Source organism: Cupressus sempervirens, chromosome 5, assembly GCF_028749045.1.
Source record: "Cupressus sempervirens isolate cs-2001-9-10 chromosome 5, ASM2874904v1, whole genome shotgun sequence".
Classification (NCBI taxonomy): Eukaryota; Viridiplantae; Streptophyta; class Pinopsida; order Cupressales; family Cupressaceae; genus Cupressus; species Cupressus sempervirens.
This window is the reverse complement of record NC_143122.1, coordinates 493376139-493396550: the sequence shown is the minus strand read 5'-3', so window position 1 is coordinate 493396550 and position 20412 is coordinate 493376139. Positions and strand designations below refer to the sequence as shown.

At 39.1% G+C, this 20412-nt stretch overlaps 1 protein-coding gene across 7 annotated transcripts in view; it reads left to right on the top strand.

Annotated features, from left to right (window-relative positions):
- Nucleotides 1-20412, top strand: part of EMB1997 (para-aminobenzoate (PABA) synthase family protein) — a 123792-nt gene that overhangs the window by 33151 nt on the left and 70229 nt on the right. For all 7 annotated transcript variants that reach the window (XM_089831498.1, XM_089831505.1, XM_089831504.1 and 4 more), the window contains one exon: nt 16608-16672. In XM_089831498.1, the coding sequence (XP_089687624.1) occupies nt 16608-16672 (65 nt within the window). The remainder of the gene's footprint in view (nt 1-16607; nt 16673-20412) is intronic.

Genomic DNA, 20412 nt, shown 5'->3' with positions numbered 1-20412 from the left:
GTTGAGAGACTACGATGGCTTTGGTGAACATTCCGCTTCACCGACACTGTTTCGAGCGCAGTTGGTTGCACAATCGACCCGACTAGTATGGGGCACCGGTAACACTTTTATCACCTTTTTTCGAGCTTTTGTGGTGTTTTTTTGCACGTTTGTAGGGTTTGTTGCAGAATATTGCGCGATACTTTAAAAGTATTGCACAGGTACTTTATTAAGTATTGTGCAATATAGTTTTACCCAAAATGTATCACACACATGCAATGAGGTCTATCGTATGGGACATACCCATATGTCGTATGAACTGGTGCAAAATATTGCACGACAGAATTGTGTCGCACGACTTTAAAAGAAGTATCACACAATACTCTGTCAGCAAATTATGTTGCCTGTAGTAGAAAAAAGTATCGCATGACCTATTTTTTGGATTTTTTGCATTGAGTACATTTTTGAGGCGTTACTGATGTGTACATGCTGTGTGTTAATAGGAGGTATTTCCAGCGCTACTGATCAAAGCCCCCAAAGTGGTGGGGTTGCGTGTTGTGCAATATCTGAGCGATGATGAGCATGTGGCCATATTTGTGATGAGTTTGCGATGGGTTATACGGATGCCCCATATACGGGCGAACCATGGATTGCTAACTACGTTGGTTGAGCGGTGGCACAACGAGCATAACACCTTTCATTTGTTGACGGGTGAGACATCGATTACATTGGAGGACGTCAATCGCATCCTTCGAGTGCCATGTCACGGTGAGCCGGTAAGTTGTTTGAGTGATTGCTATTATCATGTTTTGCAAATGTTGATGTGAGAGAGACTGATAGTAATCTTGGTTATGTCACAGTGTACTATGATTAGACCCTAACAAAGGGGCGGGCCGTGATGCAACAACTGTTTCATGATGTCACTATCTTAGATTGGCATCTGGGTTGGGAGCGATTGATCGCGGAGTATGGAGTGGATTTCCCTCTTCCCAACTTGCTATGTTCATTGGTGGCGCAGGCTTTAGTGACAGACAGGGGCTAGAAGGGCTTCCCACTGGGATGGGGTCGATTGGTATTCGATCTGATTCCCCGACCACAGAGGATGGCATGGGGCTCGACGATACTAGCAGAGATGTATCATGAGTTACACGAGATAGTCTATCATGAGGGCCACTCATGGGCATGCGGTCCAGCAGTGGCACAGATATGGGCTTGGGAGCACATTGTGGTGATTTGACCACAAGTGTAGCCATGAGAGCGGAGCCAACTGTACATCTTTGGCTATAGAGGATTTATCCCCCAGACACGTAGTGGGGATGTGACCTATTATCGACGGGTGTTTGATGAGCTGACGACGTTCACATGGTGACCCTACCGAGAGTGCCACAGATGATCCGATGCATGGGAGTTGGACTATATGAGGTACAATAGGCCATTGGTGGGTACAATGACAGATGTAGTAGAGCGATTTGTGATCAGCCGAGTATGGTGGCAGTTTGCAGAGCGGCAGGTGGTATCAGTAGAGACTACCACCTATGCTCGGATGCGGTTGGATGAGGCATAGGGATGGTTGCCGATGTTAGATTACCACACAGCAGTATGAGATACAACAGCTTTAGTGCCGACTCACTAGGACTATCGCCCAGATGTGGTAGATGTAGGGGCAGATCCGGCATATTTATATGAGAGGTAAGGGCACCCATTCTGATTCACAGAGCCTAATGCGCTACCTGCAGGAGGGGGACATGGAGGTGGTGGAGGCGGAGGCAGAGGTAGGGGTGTGAGATGGATGGAGGTTGGAGAGGGATCTCGATTAGGGAGGAGGATGCGGGCATAGGCCGCGAGGGAGATGGAGGAGGAGGTGGAGGAGGAGGAGGAGGAGGTGCCACTGAGGTGAAGGCGAGCTAGGAGAGCAAAGGCAGAGCCAGAGCAGCCGGTTAGGGGGGGTGATGACGAGCGGAATGCTAGGATCCGCACATTGGAGGCAAAGTTACAGGCAGTGCAGGTTACTGTTGCAGTGCGTGATCAGCAACTCATGGATGAGCGAGCGCGAGGAGATGAGCTCCGCAGGGAGAGGAATGCTGCACAGCGCGAGGTGGCTCATCATGGTGCCCGAGCCGCATACTATTATGCCGCCACATATAGAGGGGTGGTGCCACCAGGGTAGGGGTTACCTGATTACTCAGAGCAGGCGGGTAGATCAGAGGGTGCAGTACAGCCACTAGATAGGAGATAGGCTCCACCACCAGGGCCACCACCTTCACCTGCTGCAGAGGGTGGGAGTCGATCATAGGCTGAGGCCGATGTTTTGATCATGTATTTTTGAGACGGATATCCAGATGTTGGATCTCATTTTTTTGTATATGTACTATGACATATTGAGATATATATATGAGATACTGGATTCGCTTGGCAATCTTGTGCACTTGTCTCAAATGGATGTTTCAACATTTTAGTTTCAGTTTCAGTTTCTTGCTCATGTATGCGTTTGGTTGGATACTTATGCTCATGTGTCTCTCTTATGTAGGATGTTGTTAGCTCTCATGTGTATGTTTCTGAAAATATGTGACACTTGGATAGATTGAATGTGATGCTTAGATTAACCCCTTGTGATGATAGGATAGCAAGATAGATATGAAATGAAAGATCAAGAAGGTGAAAGACATGATAGAGAAAGCAAAGAAGAACGAAGCAGTTAGCTGACAGGTCCGCAAAAAAGGTAAAGAGAGAGTTCTCCCCATATGCAGGAATGCAAAACTAGACTAGAAAATGAACCTAAAATGCAAGCTAATATGCAAAGTGGTTTACTGGCAAGGGACACATAACATTTAGACTCTTATTTCATCATTGAGCTTTTATTAGGGGCATCATGAGATCATATAACCATCACTAGTATAACTATGAGGGTATGCATATGGTCGATATTAGATAGGTATGTGGGAATCTAATCTAAGCATCAAAGACATAGAAGTCAAGATGACTACGTGATCAGATTCCCTAAGTTTGATATAGCAAGATTACACCTATATCAAGGCATAAACTCCAGGATAACCCCCGAGTGCGGTCTTGCACAAGAAATAGTCAAGGATGATACGTTTATAAGTCCAAGTGCTAAATAGGATTAGTGGGAAACGCTTTAAAACACTATAGACAAATAAAGTATACCCACAAGCAGAAATCAAGAAAACATGCCCCATGCCCCCAGTCTTCTAGTCAATAACATCCTTGAGAGGCTATTAGGAGGGGAACACATAGCAAAGAAATCATCATAGACAGCACACAAAGTAAATAAATATCAGCATAGCTCAGTCGTTTAAATGTTTAAGTGCGTGTAAGTCACTTGGTTATTTCTCCAAAGCTTAATCTTGATAGTGAGAAATATCGCGATATTGGAGACTGTAGGTAAACTATCTGAAAGTGCCAAGAAACACTTGATGTCCAATTGGGGGGTTAGTGTTGAGAAACATTGTTTTGTTTGAGTTGCCAAAGAAACCCTAATGCACAAGGAGACCTCAGATAGGCTAAGCAGTTGTGCCCCAAGACGAGGACAAGAAACAATTCCAAGCTAGGAAATGTGTAGCGAAATGAGTGATTGAGATTGATAGACATAGGTGCAAGGGCCTCAAGCAGCGCCCATTTCCAGGTTTTCACCACTTGGCATTTTTTTTTTCCAGGACTTTTTATAGTTTTTTTTTGTATTTTTGATTGTTTTTGATTTTTTTGGTGATACATCAAAGCACCTATTGCTAGGTTTTCACTAAGATGATCATTTTTTCAAGACATTTTTTGATTTTTAGGATTTTTTTTCAAGCTCATAAATATATACAAGATAATTGAGCAGTAGGCTTTTTAAGCATAGAACTTCTTTAAATGTAAGACATTGATAGGCTCTACAAGCTCTTTCCCTTCAGGAGTAGACAACTGATAAGCACCAGACCCAAATGCTATTGTGATAATGTATGGGCATAACCAATTAGGTTCAAACTTTCCCTTTTGCTCTCTATGTTGTTGATTCTTTGGATTTTCTCTAAGCTTGAAACTCACGTGGATGAACCTTTTTATTATATTGAGTAGACATGCGCTTTTGATAAGCCCTCATGTTATCAAAAGTTTCTTTTCGACGCTCATCAAGGGTCTCTAATTCCTGTATTCGCATAGCTCTATGATCTTCATTAGTTATCAACCTATGCAAAGAGACTCACAAGGAAGGGATCTTTACTTCTAATGGGAGGACAACCTCAGAACCATAGACTAAAGAAAAGGGTGTGGCCCCTGTAGGAGTACGAATAGTAGTTCTGTAGGCCCAAAGTGCTGGATTTATCTGTAGGTGCCAATCTCTCCCAGACTTATGAACTGTGCGATGCAGGATTTTCTGCAATGTTTTGTTGGAGGCCTCTGCTTGACCATTCCCTTGAGGGTAATAAATAGAGGACCAGTGTTTGATCTTAAACTTCCTGCATAGCTGTCTGAGGTCCTTATTTTTGAATTGTCCTCCATTATCAGTGACAATAGAGGAAGGAATATCATATCGACAAATGATGTGATTCAGTATGAACAAGGCAACATGTTTGCCTATAGCAGCAGATAATGGCACAACTTTGACCCATTTAGTGAAATACTCAGTTGCAGTGATGATGAACTTATGGCCACTAGAGGAACTTGGGTGAATTTTACCCACCAAGTCAAAGGCCCATTGCTGAAATGGCCAATATGTCACAGAAGGGATCAACTCATGTCCAGGAGCATGGATTAAGTTACTGTGGAGTTGACATTTTTGACAGGACTTGGCATAACGAACAGCATCAACTTGCATAATTGGCCAATAATAACCTGCTCTAAGCAGCTTTCGAGCAAGTGCAAGGCCATTAGAATGTGCCCCACAAATACCATCATGGACTTCAGCAAGTGCCTTTTCAGACTCTTCTAGTTCTTAACACCTAAGCAAAGTTCCGTCTAGACCCTTTCTATACAAGTCACCAGAGACCAAAATGTAATGTGAGGCGTTACGAAGGAATTGACATTTTTGGTTGCATGTGAGGTTCTTAGGAATGATTTGATCATGCAGGTAAGAGAAGATGTCAGGATAGCGAGAAGAATCATGACCTACAACAGTGTAGATCACTTGGTTATCGGGGGAATTATGGGCAAGATGATGCAATTCTTCCACCAGGAACTCAAATCGAGATTCATGTTCTTGTAATTGGAGAATAGATGCTAGAGTAGCCATAGCATCAGCCTTAGGAATTTGCTGGAATGTCACAAAAGTGAAGTAGTTCCTTAGAGCATCTATCAACTTTTTATAAGGTATCAACTTGTCATCCTTCGTTTGATAGTCATTATTCACCTAGTTAATAACAAGTAGGGAATCCCTGTAGATATGCAATTCAGTTATTCTCCATTTAAGAGCCATCTTGATCCCATTTGTTAAAGCCTCCTATTCAGCCATGTTGTTTGTACAAGGGAACAAGAGTTTGTAAGATTTGGGAATTGTATACCCATGAGGAGAGACAAACAATATACCAGTTCCAGCTCCATTTTGTGTGTGGGAACCATCGAAAAACATTTTCCAAGTTCTTTCAGTGATGTACATTATTGAGGCATTTGGAAATTCAGCTTGTATGGGTGTTGTATCCTCTAAAGGAAAATCAGCTAGTTGATCAGCTATAGCTTGTCCTTTGATGGCTTTATGTTCGACATACTGAATGTCAAATTTTGAAAGAATCATCATCCATTTAGCTAGACGACCAGTAAGCACAACTTTGCTCAATAGATATTTCAAAGGATCAATTTTAGCAATTAGGTGAACTGTATGTGCCAACATGTAATGCCGAAGTTTTTGAGAAGCAAAGACCACTACAAGACAAGCTTTCTCGATGTTGGTATAATTCATCTCATAGGAAACCAAAGTTCGACTAATATAATATATGGCGCGTTCTTTACCAGTCTCATCACTTTGGGCTAATAGCACTCCTAAAGAAGCTGTAGCTGAGATATACAAAATCAAAGGTTTGCCTAAAATAGGTGGCATCAAGACTGGAGGTTTTGCCAAGTACCCTTTGATTTGATCTAGACTTTGTTGACATTCATCATTCTAGATTTGAGTAGAACCTTTGTGCAAGTTCTTATTGAATGGTCAAGCTTTATTAGCCAATTGAGAAATAAACCTTCTTATGGATTGTAGACATTCTTGAAGACTTCTAAGTTGACTGATATTCTTTGGAGGAGGCATATCCATGATAGCTTGGACTTTTTCAGGATCAACCTCAATGCCTTTTGCTGAGATAATGTAACCTAGCAACTTTCCCAAAGTGACACCAAAGGCACACTTTTTTGGATTTAGCTTCGGTTGAAATTGTTCCATACGGTCGATATCAAACTAAGGTCTTGAAGGTGCGTGTCTCTTGTCCTAGATTTTGCCAATGTGTCATCAACATAGTCTTCCATATTTTTATGCATCATGTCATGGAAGATGGTGGTCATTGCTCTTTGGTAGGTAGCACCGGCATTCTTGAGCCCAAAAGGCATGATGTTCTAATAGAAAGTACCCCATGCACATGTGAAGGCTGTTTTCTCTTGATCAGCTGGAGCTATCTTAATTTGGTTATACCCAGAAAATCCATCCATAAGGGAGTACATTTCATATCCTGCAGTCATGTCTACAATCATATCAATATTTGGTAGCGGGAAATCATCTTTGGGGCATGCTTTGTTAAGATCTCTGAAGTTAGTACAAACTCAGAGGTTTTGTCATGCTTGGGTATAGGTACAATGTTGGAGATCCATTCCGCATAGTCAATTGCTCTAATAAAGTTTGCACTCAAAAGTTTCTCCAACTCTGCTTTTACCAACAAAGCTACATGCGGATGCATTTTCCTCAATTTTTGTTTAACAAGCTTGATATCAAGAGAAATAGATAAATGATGCATGATAAGATTTGTGTCAAGCCCAGGCATGTCTGAGTATTTCCATGCAAAATTGATCTTTTTATCTTGGAAAAATTGGGTAAATTGCTCCTTTTCTTTAGCTGACAATGATTGAGTTACATGAATAATTTTAGGAGATTCCTCTGTCCCCAAGTTGATTGGTTGCGTAGGCTCAATAAGAACTGATGATTTGTCTTGAAAATAGCTGGGCAGACTACCGAGTACCTCATCTGCGGGTGCCTCAAAGAGGTTTTCACTATTAGATACGTCTTTATTTTTACTTCTTTTAGGTTTAGACACCGCCACAACATGGTTTTCGCCATCTGACCGTTTATTTTTTCTTTTGATTTTATGACTAAGGTACTTGATATATGATTCTGTCATGTGAATCGCGAGTTCACTGGTGGAAGAAGTGACAGGTTAAATGACATTTAGGTAGCAAGCGATCTCATAGTCTTTGCGGAAAGATAGTATTTCTGGTGTTTGATATTGACTAGACCAATCTATGAGATCGGGATGGATTAATGAAAGTGAGGGAGAAGCTTCAAGGTGATTGATATGAAAAGAGTCATCTCTGGTGACATGCGAAGGTGAGCCTATATTAAATGTTGCAAAGGTATCCAGATCAGGAATAGCTCTAGAGGAACTAGTGTGACCCACTAAAGCAGCCAAACTCATCTAACCCTACACTAGACTCATCAACTACATTTGGTTGAGTTACATAGGCGTGAATAACATCCACTCCTAGTTCACAAGAAGCATCCGATAAACTTTCCCATTCATATTCTTGAGAGTCTATACTCTGATCTCTAGCAATTAGATGAGCAATATTTTGTCGAATCTGGCCTCTATTCATGTCCTCATGATCGGATTCATCTTGTTCTAGTTGTTGAGAAGTGGAAGCTTCAGCATCATTAGTGGTATTTGGAGTGTCTTCTCCCCAAAGAAGAGAAGTTGTAGGCACAAAGTCTTCATCTTGCAAAGTGGTAGCCACAAAGGGAGGATTATCGTCTTCTGAGTCACTAGATATGGGTGCATTTTGAGTGGACATTAGCATATTATCCTCTAGCCCAAATCCTAAGCTAGCAGTGTCTCGAGCATCACGATCTTGGGTATGACTTAAAGGTTCAGCTAGAGTGTTTTTGTTACCAGTTAAAGACCCATGACCTTGATAGCCCATATTTGCAAGCATCTTATATCCTTTTCCATATTGTGTGGGAGAAATGGGAGTGGTAACTGTAACATCCTCTTCATCGTCCTCTCCCCTATATATCCAGTCTCTAATAGCTTGTTCTTCTTTTTCCGCTTCCAAAGGTATTGAGGACTGGACAAAGGTGCCAAAAAGTGTCATGGCAGATGCAGAAGGTTTCTTTTTGGTGGACTGTTTCCCTTAAGACCGAGGGGAAAGCGGTAGAGCAGCAATAGAATCTAAAGTGTATTCTCCCATACCAAGACTCGTCATTTTCATTTTCCATTCACATTTTGCAAGAGATGGCGTTGGCTCATGAGAAGAGCAATTGTTGGGAACTAGTGTTTCAGCAGTCGATAATGCGTTGATGGACATTGAGTTATCACCGGGGACAACTACTTCAGTGCCATTGAGAGGGAACTTGATGCACTGATGATATGTAGAAGGCACTACTTGCAGATCATGAATCCATGGTCGTCCCAACAATAAATTATATGCAAGTGGTATATCTAGAACTTGGAAAACAACATCCTTTTCCACTGGACCAACTCGAATCGGTAGCACAATTAGACCCTTGGAAGGTCTTTCAACTTTGTTGTAAGATTTTATGGTGATCTTGCACCTAGGATCAATAGCAAATTCTGACATGTCCAACTGTTGGATGACATTAAAGGAGATAATGTTTAACCCTGCACCATTGTCTATCAAGACTTGGCGAACGCGAGTATGGAAGATTTGGAATTCGACATGGAGAGCAAGGTTGTGGGGATGACTAGGAGCTCGGTCATCTTCTTCAGAAAAGGTGAGGTGGTAAGGTGAAGAGATATGATTCACCATAGCTTGGAATCGTTCTGCATCAATATCGTCATCTTCTTCAGAAAAGGTGAGGTGGTAAGGTGAAGAGATATGATTCACCATAGCTTGGAATCGTTCCGCATCAATATCTGTGGGAACATTGGCGGAGCATAAAGCTTTTTCAAGGATATCCTTGTGCAAGGGGGATAACTTTAACAACTCAAAAATGGAAATTTGAGCCGGGGTATGCTGTAACTGACTGACAAGGTCATAGTTTGAGATCCTAGAAGTGGTTGGTTGCTTAGAAGATGAAGCATTCTTGGAGTCTTGGGCAACTTTTAGGACAACCTTAGATTGCTCCCTAGTGACAGAATTAAGTGGTTCACTTTGTGATGAAAAAGAATTGGTCACCCGGAGCACCACCCTAGGTCGAGTCATTATGGTTTTGAGGAACATCACGCGTTTGTAAGACAACTTTAGGTCGTTTTTCTGCATATCGGTTGTCATCATTAGAATTTGCCATGCATAAATGCTCAATAGGCTCAAGCATACCTATGATATTGTCCGTGTCAGCATAAGCATAACTGATCTTAGCATCATGATTTTTTTTAGTAGCTTTAGAGGTTGCACCCTTCTCATATTCTGGTAAGGGTTGCTTAAAAGCTTTGTGATCAGCATTTTTGACAAGACCATTTGTAACGACTTTGCCTTCCTCAATAAGATCTTGAATCACATCTTTGCGCTTGAAACAGTTTTTAGTATTGTGACCCTTACTTCTATGATAACTGCAAACATGATCTTCCCTCCACCATGGGGGTTTGACGGGTGGATCATAGGGTCGAGAATTATCGAGCAAAGTAATCAAGTTGTTTGCAATTAAAGTTTTCAAAACCGTTTCATAGAACTCAACCATTGGTGTGTAAACACGTCGTTTCTTGGTAAACTTGGAGCTTTTGTCAGATGTTTGTGGTCTTGCATTTTCTTGTTGCTTTGTAGCGCAGATGGCAGTGGAAAGGTTAAACGTAGGTTCCTTGGTCTTAGGAGTATCCACCACTCCATCATTGACAACATACTTGTTTTTATTCCAAGGCTTACCTTTGTCTTTACTATTTCCATTGCTGTTCTTATCTTTGTTAATGACAATATCACCCTTTTTGATAGCAACATCTTCAATATGATACGCACTCTCAACCATGGCATTAAAAGATGTGAACAGCTGTTTCCTTAGATCAAAGTATAATTCTGGTACGAGAGTATTGACAAATATATCAAAATTTTCAGCCTCAGGAACTTGCCGGGGATATCGAGAGTATAATACCCTTTGTCGTTGAAGATATGTTGCAAAAGGCTCTCCTGGTTTTTGTTTGATATTTGCATAAATCCAGCACTGTTACAGGATGTTGAATATTGTAGGAGTATTGCTAGATAAAACGTTGTGCAAGCTTGTCAAATGTCTTAATGGGAGGAATCAATTTGGTGAACCATTCCATTGCTTGCCCTCTTAGACTCCTAGGGAATAACCTCATAAGAAAGGTGTCTTCATGCATAAAATCCATCCTAAGAGCATAAAAATGTCTCACATGATCGTGAAGATCACCATTTCCATCGTATTTGTCATACTTAGGAGCCTCTATATCCTTAGGAAATGGTAGCATGTAGAGACTCCTATCAAATGGAAGGGCACATATTGAGTCAAGAAATGAAGTTTTAGGTGGCTCTTTTGAAGCTTGCAATTGTGTAAATTGTTTCTTCAGCTCTTGTATTTCTTCCCTTAATATCTCAGCTTCAGTAGGTTCTTGTTTTGGAATGATGCGCTCTACATTGAAATCTTGGGGAAGTTTCCATCCTCTTGATGCCATGTATCGGAAATATTGATCTCCATTTTCCTCTAAAGCTCTACGCATCAATTTTTGAGCGAAGCTGTCTTGTTGGAATTTTATGACATCTTCGCTAGTTACTTCTTCATCACTGTCATGATGAGAAGGGCATGCGCCAATGGTGACTCTAGGAGTTTTTGGAGGTGTGTTGTTGCCATCATTGCCATCAAAAGGATTTAGAGAGCAAGTCCTTTTGTTCCCTTCATGATGAGTATAGTTATTGGTTTCAGCTTGTTGGCGTTCTTTCTCCCTAGCATACATGGCTTCAAAAATCCTTTGGTTTTCATGTGCTTGTTCCTCTAAACAACGTTGGACTTCATCGGGGTGCACCATGGTGACCAAACCGTTCTCACCCTTGGGTGTCTCACAAGGTGTGCCAAATGGGTTTTCAAAACTGTAAAGCATATTATGCCTAATGTTAGCTGTTTGTGTTTCAATTGGCTCGAGGTCTTTCACACAAGGCTGTCCGCGAGGACGTCTAGGTGGGGTTTCTAATTGTTTGAAAACAAAAGGGGTATGGTTCCCACTCCCAACTTAAAATCTAGTTGTAACCGGCATGTAAAGACTTGTCTTAGTTTAATAGGACAAGAAGAGTAAGTCAGATTTGAAGCTTTTACAATCAAGATTAGTCACTTGTCAAAGTATGATAGATGGCTTGTCAAGCAATGCTCAAGCATTTATAGCACTGGTGACCCGAGCCGAGCAAGTGAGCAAGAAGCTCAATAGCAAGTAGCTAAAAGGAACAGTAACCGGATTTTGACAAGTGAGTTATCAGTGACGTTTCAAGACTTACATCCAACAAACTAGACTCATCTTTTCAACCTTGGACAATTTCTGAACATACAGATATATAACTAGAATCCAGGGAACAGAAATGACATAGTCTAAACCAGAAAGACCAGAATGCAAATGCTGATTTGGCAAGAAATAACCCTAGGCGATACTTTATCAGTTACCAGGCGACAGTAAAACAGCATAAAATGTCGTACGATACTTTGCAAAATAAGAGGGCGATACTTTTCTAGCAAGCGACAATTTGCACAAAGTGATGCGACAAAACTTAGGACCCAGAGCGATATAACTCAAACAAGTAGGCGATGCAATTTTGGAAAATTTCTATCGCGCGATATTTCTTCTAAGACCAGGTGATAAAGTGCCAGTTTGTGCAAAAAAAAGACCTGTTTTGACTCAAAATTTTCCGTTTCCGTTTCACTAATCAGGTGATTTTTTGGATCAGACAGTGTAGGTTTCCAGTTTGTGTCAGTTATCAGAAAGGTTTGCAAACAGTAAGTGTTTTAACACGTCTTCAAACAGTTGAACAAGGGTAAAAACAACCTTGCCAACATGCACTTGTGATATGATAATAGCCTTCCTACTAATATTACTGCGATTGTTTGATGTGCAAGAATGTTAACACTGGTCAACACATTCAAAAATAGTAGCCAAGTAATCTACCTTAAGGTCACGGTTCATTACTCAACAACTTGGCCCATGCTTGATGCTCCTTTGCCTCACACCAAGTGGTTACCCACAAGAGATATTGGCTTTGTCATAGAAGTGCCATAAGCACAACTAAGGGAACACATATGGTGAGTGTAAATCTTGAGGTGATCTGGGTAGTCCACTAGGATTGATCCTTGCACCAAGAAGTTGAGCAGCAAGATAAGGTGGATACTAACCTAGGGTGTCTAAATAGGGCTTCCTTGCTCCCAATTACGGGACACCCCACCTTGAGGTGGGTAACAAGCCTCGCGGCCACAAGAGCACCTTAAGCGTTCTTGCCTAGTGATCTCCCTATGGTCGAAATCCTATAAGCGATCACACTAAGCGAAGACAAACACTACGTCTACCAAGGTTTTGTGTCCTTGATAGCCTTGATTTTATAGTGGGTTGGAAGAGTTGTGTAATTTGCTTGTCCCCACTTGGGTTGTTCCTCTCAAGTTGTTGGAGAGCAGGCCCGCTAAAGGATCCTAACTAAACATTGAGCGGATCAACTCTTGGAGGTCAAGATTTCTGATTCATCTCAAGGGTGAAGAGCATACTCTCCTATTCCAATCGTGTCACCCAAACACACCAAGAAGAGTAAATTACCCACTTGCTTTCGAAATCCAAAGGTGGGTCAAGATTTCTGATTTACCACAAGGGTGAAGAGCATACTCTCCTATCACCAAGGGACCCTAATTACAAGTTTTAATGTGCTTACAAAAATGAACAACTAGTATATGCCGCACATGAAATAAAAAGAACAAGCAAGTTTTGATTTTTATGCGTCGGGCAACCCTGCAAACAATCTTTAGTAGCCCTTTTGCAGTTGAAGCTTTGACATGCGTTCTTTTAAGCAATGTTTCAAACTTTCAAAATGACAACTTGCAACCACAACCGTTAGCGCCAAGGGTTAGCTTCCAAAATCAAAGAAAAATCTATGAATGGACTTCTTCAAATTGTTTAGAAACTTGTAAAAACTAGCAACCAACCAACAACAACCAAAAACTGATCAAAACATCTCAAACAACAAGCAAATCTTTGTTAGGCGATAGTTTTTCACTGGAAGTCTGTCGTATGATACTTCACAGTATACCCGTGTGACAAAACTTCTCTGTGTGATATTTTTCCTTAAGCCGGGCGACAAAGGCGATCTAGTTTAGTATAATTGTGCGACACTATTTCCAAAAATGTATCGCACAACAATACTGTGAATTGTCATATGAAACTGGAAAAATGTCGCCCAGAACTGCGACTGTAAAAAGAAAGAAAGTGCGGAACAAAAAATGAAAATGGTGACAAAAACAACAAAACTAAGGACAAAACTACTGTTCTGCCCCACGATGGGCGCCAAAAATGTACACCAAAAAGAGTGCATTCCCTAAACCCTTCTATTCAAGGTTTTCCATGGATTGGAAAGCTTGAATACCGGCTTAGGGCTCCCTAGTCATGGAGTGCAAAAGCATACAATAAGCATAAAATGGCTCTCAGCTGAGCCTTAGAAATGCAACCCTTGCTAGTAAACCATGAAACGAGAGATTCTTTGAGCAAGAGCAAGAATGCTAGTGTCAAAGAACTTTAAATGCATGCAATGCAAGAATGCAACTATGCTAAAATAAAATGCAAGAATGCAACTAAGCTAAACAAATGAAAGTATTACAACCATCTTAGTTAAACTATGTGATCTAAGCTACTTGCAAAGAGGAACTATACTATGTGCAAACTAAGCTAAGATGCCATGCAAACAAAATGCCATGAATGCAAAGGATGAAGACAAGAAGGTGATGCTCTCCACAAAAGCTCTCAAGCACTCGAATGAAAATCCTGCAGCATAACAATACTCAAGAGTGTGGATCTTTTGAGGGGAGAAGCTCTCTTGCTTTTAAAGCCGTACGGACGGTAGAGATCAAGGTTGAGAGGGTGGATGATCAATGGTTGAATTCGAAAATGGGAGGGATCCGTGTGCACATACAAGTCAGCCAATAGAAAATGAATTGACTTGTCATATAAGACAAAAGTCTCACAAGCTTTTTCTTTTAATTTCAAAAATAGAAAAGAACTTTATGTGTGCACTTTAAGTGGGTTAGGAGAATGGGGTCTTTTATTTAATTAAAAGGGGACATGTTCTTTTAATCAAATAGTGAACTTAGGATAGCATAGTCAAACTATAGGTTATAATCAAATTAATTGATTATTAGCAATTTGGTTTAGGTATATGATTAATTAAATTAGCCAAAATGCTTAGAAGGGGGCTAATGGTCTAGATGACCATTTTTGGGTGATTACACCTATAACTTGTGAATTCATTTTCAGGAAAAAGGAAAAGATTCCAAGCTTTCTTCGTGTACCTGTTTCTTTGCCATTGGCTTTGGCATGTAGAAGCCTTAATCATGGAGTAGCTTTTCAGAAGTCATCCAATCTAATGACTGACCTTACTGCTGATTTGAATTGCAATTCCTTTTCAGCTGTGACAGTGGTGGCTTTAGAAGAGGACTTTTTCTAATGCCTACTTTTGGCTTCATTCCCTCCTGTATTTGAGAATAATTGCTTTCGTCAAGTTATCTAAGTCATACATTTGCAGATGTTGGTGAGCCATTGAATCCTTTTGTATGATAGCTTGTGCCAAGCAGATTGATGCCTTAAGGTTTTGTCTCTTTGCTTGAAAACATAGGGTCTCCAAAAAATTAGATGAAAAGCTGAAGTCTGAAAAAAATGTTGCCTTGAAGAGGGTTTTGATGTTTGAGTCAGGATCCATAGACTAGTATCACACGATTGCGCTAGTTTATTCTAAAACCAAGGCATTTGATGAAGATGAGATCTCCTGCACCTAGGATCTGAAAAATGACAGCAACAATACCACTGAACATGGGAACATGTACATACTCCCACGCCTCTCGTTCTTGTTCCCACTGCTGTCCCTCGAACAGGGGAATTGATAGGAATGTCCCCTGCCTGTCCCTTGCTCTCTAGGGAAACTGGGATACATTATAAAAACAGAGAAAAGTGCACAACCCCTTCACAAGCCCTCTCGTACACCTTGTGTAGCTCCCAAACACCTTATATGTAACCTACTCACCCATTTATATAGCTACTTGCAACTACTGCAATAAATTTTGCACTTGCAATCGTGGACAGAAGAGGAAGTATGCATAGTTTGACTGGCAATAACTGAACATTCACTTTGTTCACACAAATGAAACTCATGATTCAAAGGCATGAAATTTAAAATACCTTGCTCAATCACAAATATGATATTTTTAACAAAATCTACTATAGCCACAAAGGCAAATATGATATTTTTAACAAAATCTCCAAGCAATGTACCATTGAGATCATATATTGATACTCTTATTTTTGCCACATTCTGAAGTTGGAAAGATACTGCTCCTATGCTTGTCAAGAGACCAATTAGGATTGTTGGTGTAGTAGTCTTCAGTTGTTTAGTTTTACAGAGGTACAGATTGGGCATATCATATGTTCAATGCTTGTATTTGTTCGTTTAATATCAGGGACCATTATAGTTACTAATTATGCATTCTTTAAATCTCTTTAACTATTTGCTATGATCATATTGTGCAATTTTGTGATTAATATTATAGATAAATAATAAATATACATATGAGTGAATATATACGTGTATATATGTATACGTGTGTGCATGTGAGTGCACACAAGATGCTGCCAGGGGCCTAGCTCCTATTATAGTAAATTGCAAAAAAAATAGTTTCTTAAGTTTATGAGCAAGGATTTCTTTAATATTTAACTCCTAATCTTTTTGACTAAATTCCCATCACTGGTCTTAAGTAGTATAATTCTCTGCAGCATAAGCCATTTTATGAAAACATCAATGCATAGAAGTTGACTTTTGTTTTTTGTAATATTTTATTATATGAATACAAAGGTTGTGTTCCCTACGCACATTCCTCCCATACTGATTTATACAAACTCCTCTCTGTATTACTTTCTTTGTAACTGAACGCTACCTTGAAATAAGGCATCAATTGCCTTAGGTTTGTACAATCATTCCTGGTATGAATTGATAATATAATTTATTCTTTTGTATTGTTGCATGCTAACATAGAGCTTTAGTAGCATATGAAGGATTTTTGTTGACGATGTTTTTTATTCATCGAAATCTTTGAGCATTTTTTCAAATGTGGGTTTAGCAAGGGGTGTCATTTGCAACCATGCATTTCTCTGGTTTTCAGAAATTCGTTTGTAAACTCCATAAACCATCACATATGTTTATGGAAAAGCTTTTAAAATTATGGACACTTGGTGTAATCATTTCCATATTGATTGTATTTTTGTGCATGGTTTCTCCTCTTAATTCACAACTGACTGTTTTGCTGTTTTCAATAGGCATTGGGATATGTTCATGGTGCTCAAGTCATATATGCTCCGGAGCCTGTTCATGGGCGACTTAGGTATGTTGTTCTCTATGCTTCTTTGCATGTTCAAATTATATATGCATTCTAAAAAATAGGAATACTTTTGGAATCATATGTTGCTTTTCTGAAATTAAAGGCATTATAGATTTTTAATCTGTCATGTTGCTTTCTTGAGTTATCTTCTGTTTTATTAGCTCATAATAGGAGCTATGCCCCTGGCGGCATCTTGTAATCAGACATCCAAGAGAAATGTATGGGATACAAATATATCTAGTTGCAATAAATCAGGCCTCTATCCATAGTAGCAAAAATGTTTCTTGGGAATATTTTGGCAAGTCAAGAGATAAAAGTTTTTCAATCTATTGGGATTCAATTGCCAAAAGCTCGGGATATTAAAAATGCATAAAATTCAAAGAAACAGAAAAAACTGCTGTCTTTTTAATTTCATGTCAAGAAAATTGCATACGGACAGAAAATGTAACATAATGATAGGATACCGTGAGTTATTTATTTGTTTATTAATTGAGGTTATCATCTTGCCGATTACATTTTGATTTTGGTGAACCCAAAATTCTTAAACATCTTTATCAGTAGTGCTGTGTTTTGTGATGCTTATGAGCTTCACAGCCGAGTCCCTTTATTTCAATAATGTTTTTTGTTGAAGCTACTGCAATCTAAACAATTCTCAACTTTTCAAACTTTTCCTCTGATGTGAGTGTTCCTCAAAATTCCCTACTTCACCATGTATCATGACACAGAGCCAGGCTTTGACTGTCAAGGTGTTTTTTGTATGGGATTTTTTGAATTCCAATCAAATATTATTAAGGATACATGTAAAACTGATGTCTCTATCATGACACCATGAGGACAAATTGTGTAATTGTCTTGAGGGACTTGACTTTCTGTGAAGTATTGCCCTTATAGAGAACAATTATATTCCTACTACAGTGGTTACATGTGACTGAAATTAAGATTCCCACTCTCACATTGCACATAATCAAATTTCATGTCTGTGCCTATTCACATGGCAAATCCAATGCATGTGGTTATTTCTATCATTTCAGATCCTTCTTTTTTTGGGATAGAGTATAGCCCCATACTTTTGTATGGATATGTTCCTGCAATGCAACCCTAGACCTTCTATTTTTCTGTTGGTCAGCTCATTTCCTCACAGGTTATCTCATTACAATCCATGCTATCATGACCATTGCTTTCACAGCCACTTTCTGTAATCACCATCATTACTATTACTCTTCCTATGCCATTACACATTACAGACCTTGTTATAATGAGCTTATGTAAAACATGGGCAAAATTAGAGCAGTGGCTGTAATGTTCCCTTTTTGAAATAGGATTCAATAATAAATGATAATAATAGAATTCGAATATAAAATAATGAAAATAAAATATAGTATAACTAAATTTTATTGAGCTTAATGAATGGTAAAAAGGCATCAAATGAAGAGTTTTTTTTTGATCAGTAAACGGCCAAGGCCTTGATTATATTAATAATAATAAAAATACAATAAGGTAACTCCATTCAAACGGGCACTGGTAGGAAAGAACGGAGAAGAAAACTTCCAGTCTTGCCCGGGACCATAGTCCAATATTATTACATAATTAAAATGGGCATACTCTAGTTGACTATTTCAATCTTTTATTTTGAGTGCAAGAAGATACATAATATAAAATTGATCAATCAAACTTCTTTGATCAAAATGATAATTAAAAAATTCGACTGGATCTAGTATCTTAGGTAGGAACCACTTTTCAAGAAATGATTTCCTCTTATTAACCTGCTCATTAGAAATAACACTTAATGAACACATTAGTTTAGTTAGTGATAAAACTAATAAAATCCTCAAATTTTTGGACTGAAGATAATAAAATTCTAAGTTTAACCAAATGGTACAGGATTGCTTGAGTCTAGCCTTCCTGTTAATTGTTTCTTTCTATCTTCTCTACATGATCATTATGATACATATATATTCTAAAAGGCATCTAAAGTCTAATAATAATTATTGCAAAATTCCAATACAATGTTAAGTGGATTTGCTAATACTATTAATTCTTATTTTCTAAGTTATCCTTAGGCCTTATTTGGAAGATTTATCAAGTCATAATTAGAACAATAACTTGGATTTTGATTATTTATCTTACATTATGTAGGACTACTTATTTGATCATTATATATTAAAATATTCTCACCATCCGCACCCTTATTTGCCAACTGATCTGCCTTTTCGTTGCCTTCCCTAAAAATATGGAGGATTTGAAAATTTGTAAAATGATCCAGAATATTAAGCACTTCTTCCAGTTTCGACTTTAAAACCCAATTAGGCGTCTTTCTCTTCCTAATGACATTTAGGACAATCTGAGAATCTCCTTCAATAATAATCTTAGGTAAACCTATATCTAAACATATTTGAAGACCTTCTAGTAGGGCTTAGCAATCCACTTACCGGACTTATTATTAATGATACATCCAATTCCTGCAGAACCAGGATTACCTCTTGAGGCTCATTAAAGTTTAACTTGACCCACCCAGTCGGTGGAGAGGTCCATCTACAATTTTCTCTAGCCTCTTTATTCTTCTTTTTATATTTAAGTGGAGGATTAATTAGATTTACCCACTTCTTTTTCATTAATCCATCCCAACTTGAAAATGATCCTTCCTCTGTTTGGGATTTCCTAAGAAGAGAATTTAAAGTCTCAACTATACAAGCCTCAATTTTTTTAATAATCTCTTCTTGCTATGTATCTTGATCGTGGAAAATTCTTCTATTCCTTTCTTTCCACACTTCCCACATAAGGATAGATGGGAAAATATTCCATAATTTACTATAAATACCACTACTACACTCTGTTGGCCATCCCTTAAGGAAATCCACTAAGGATTTCGGCATGGGAGCAGTCCAACCCATCATATGTTTGTGCCAATCCCAACAATATTGTGAATATGTGCAACTATATAAGATGTGATGAGAATCTTCACTGTCTTGCTTACACAATACACATCTTGATGGACCCTCAGTACCTAGCTTTCGGAGTCTCTCGGCAGTTAGGATCCTTTTCTGAAATGCCAACCATAAAAAGAATCCTGTGTTTGGTAGATAGGATGAATCCCAATAGAGTTTAAGGGGAATATTTACTTGTTGCCATCTTTGGGAATTAGTGATAGCTCTATATCCCTTTTTGACACTATACTTGCCATCCTTCGATGCTGCTCAGATAAGATTGTTTTTTCTATCTACTTGCTTTACTTTTCTTTTTTGGATTATCTTTTCAAATGCCTTTTTTATTGTTGGATCCATATCCAAATTTTCCACGGATTTCCATTCCCAATTAGAGACTCCATTAATAGTATTTCTTGTTTTGTAATCACTAACCTTGCTCTCCCAAAGTTTGATGAATTGCTCTTTACTACTCTTTGGGAATCGCATACTATGATAACCATCCCACAAATCTTCCCAAAATAAAGCTTCATCACCCTTACTCACATCCCATGTGAGAAATTTACTAATAAGGGTTCGACTTTTAGTTATAAAGTTCCAGCTTTCGGATCCTTTTGGAAGGGACCTCATTCTAAAGATTGAGTAGGGATCATTAGCATTAAGGTATTTGTTATACATGATTTTAGCCCATTTATGATCCCTTTCTTCAAAGAGGCGCCAAGTTAGTTTAGCCCCTAATGCTTTATTTTGCCAACTTAAATTTTTTATCCCTAGGCCTCCCAACTCCTTTGGCTTACATATATTATCCCATTTTATGAGAGC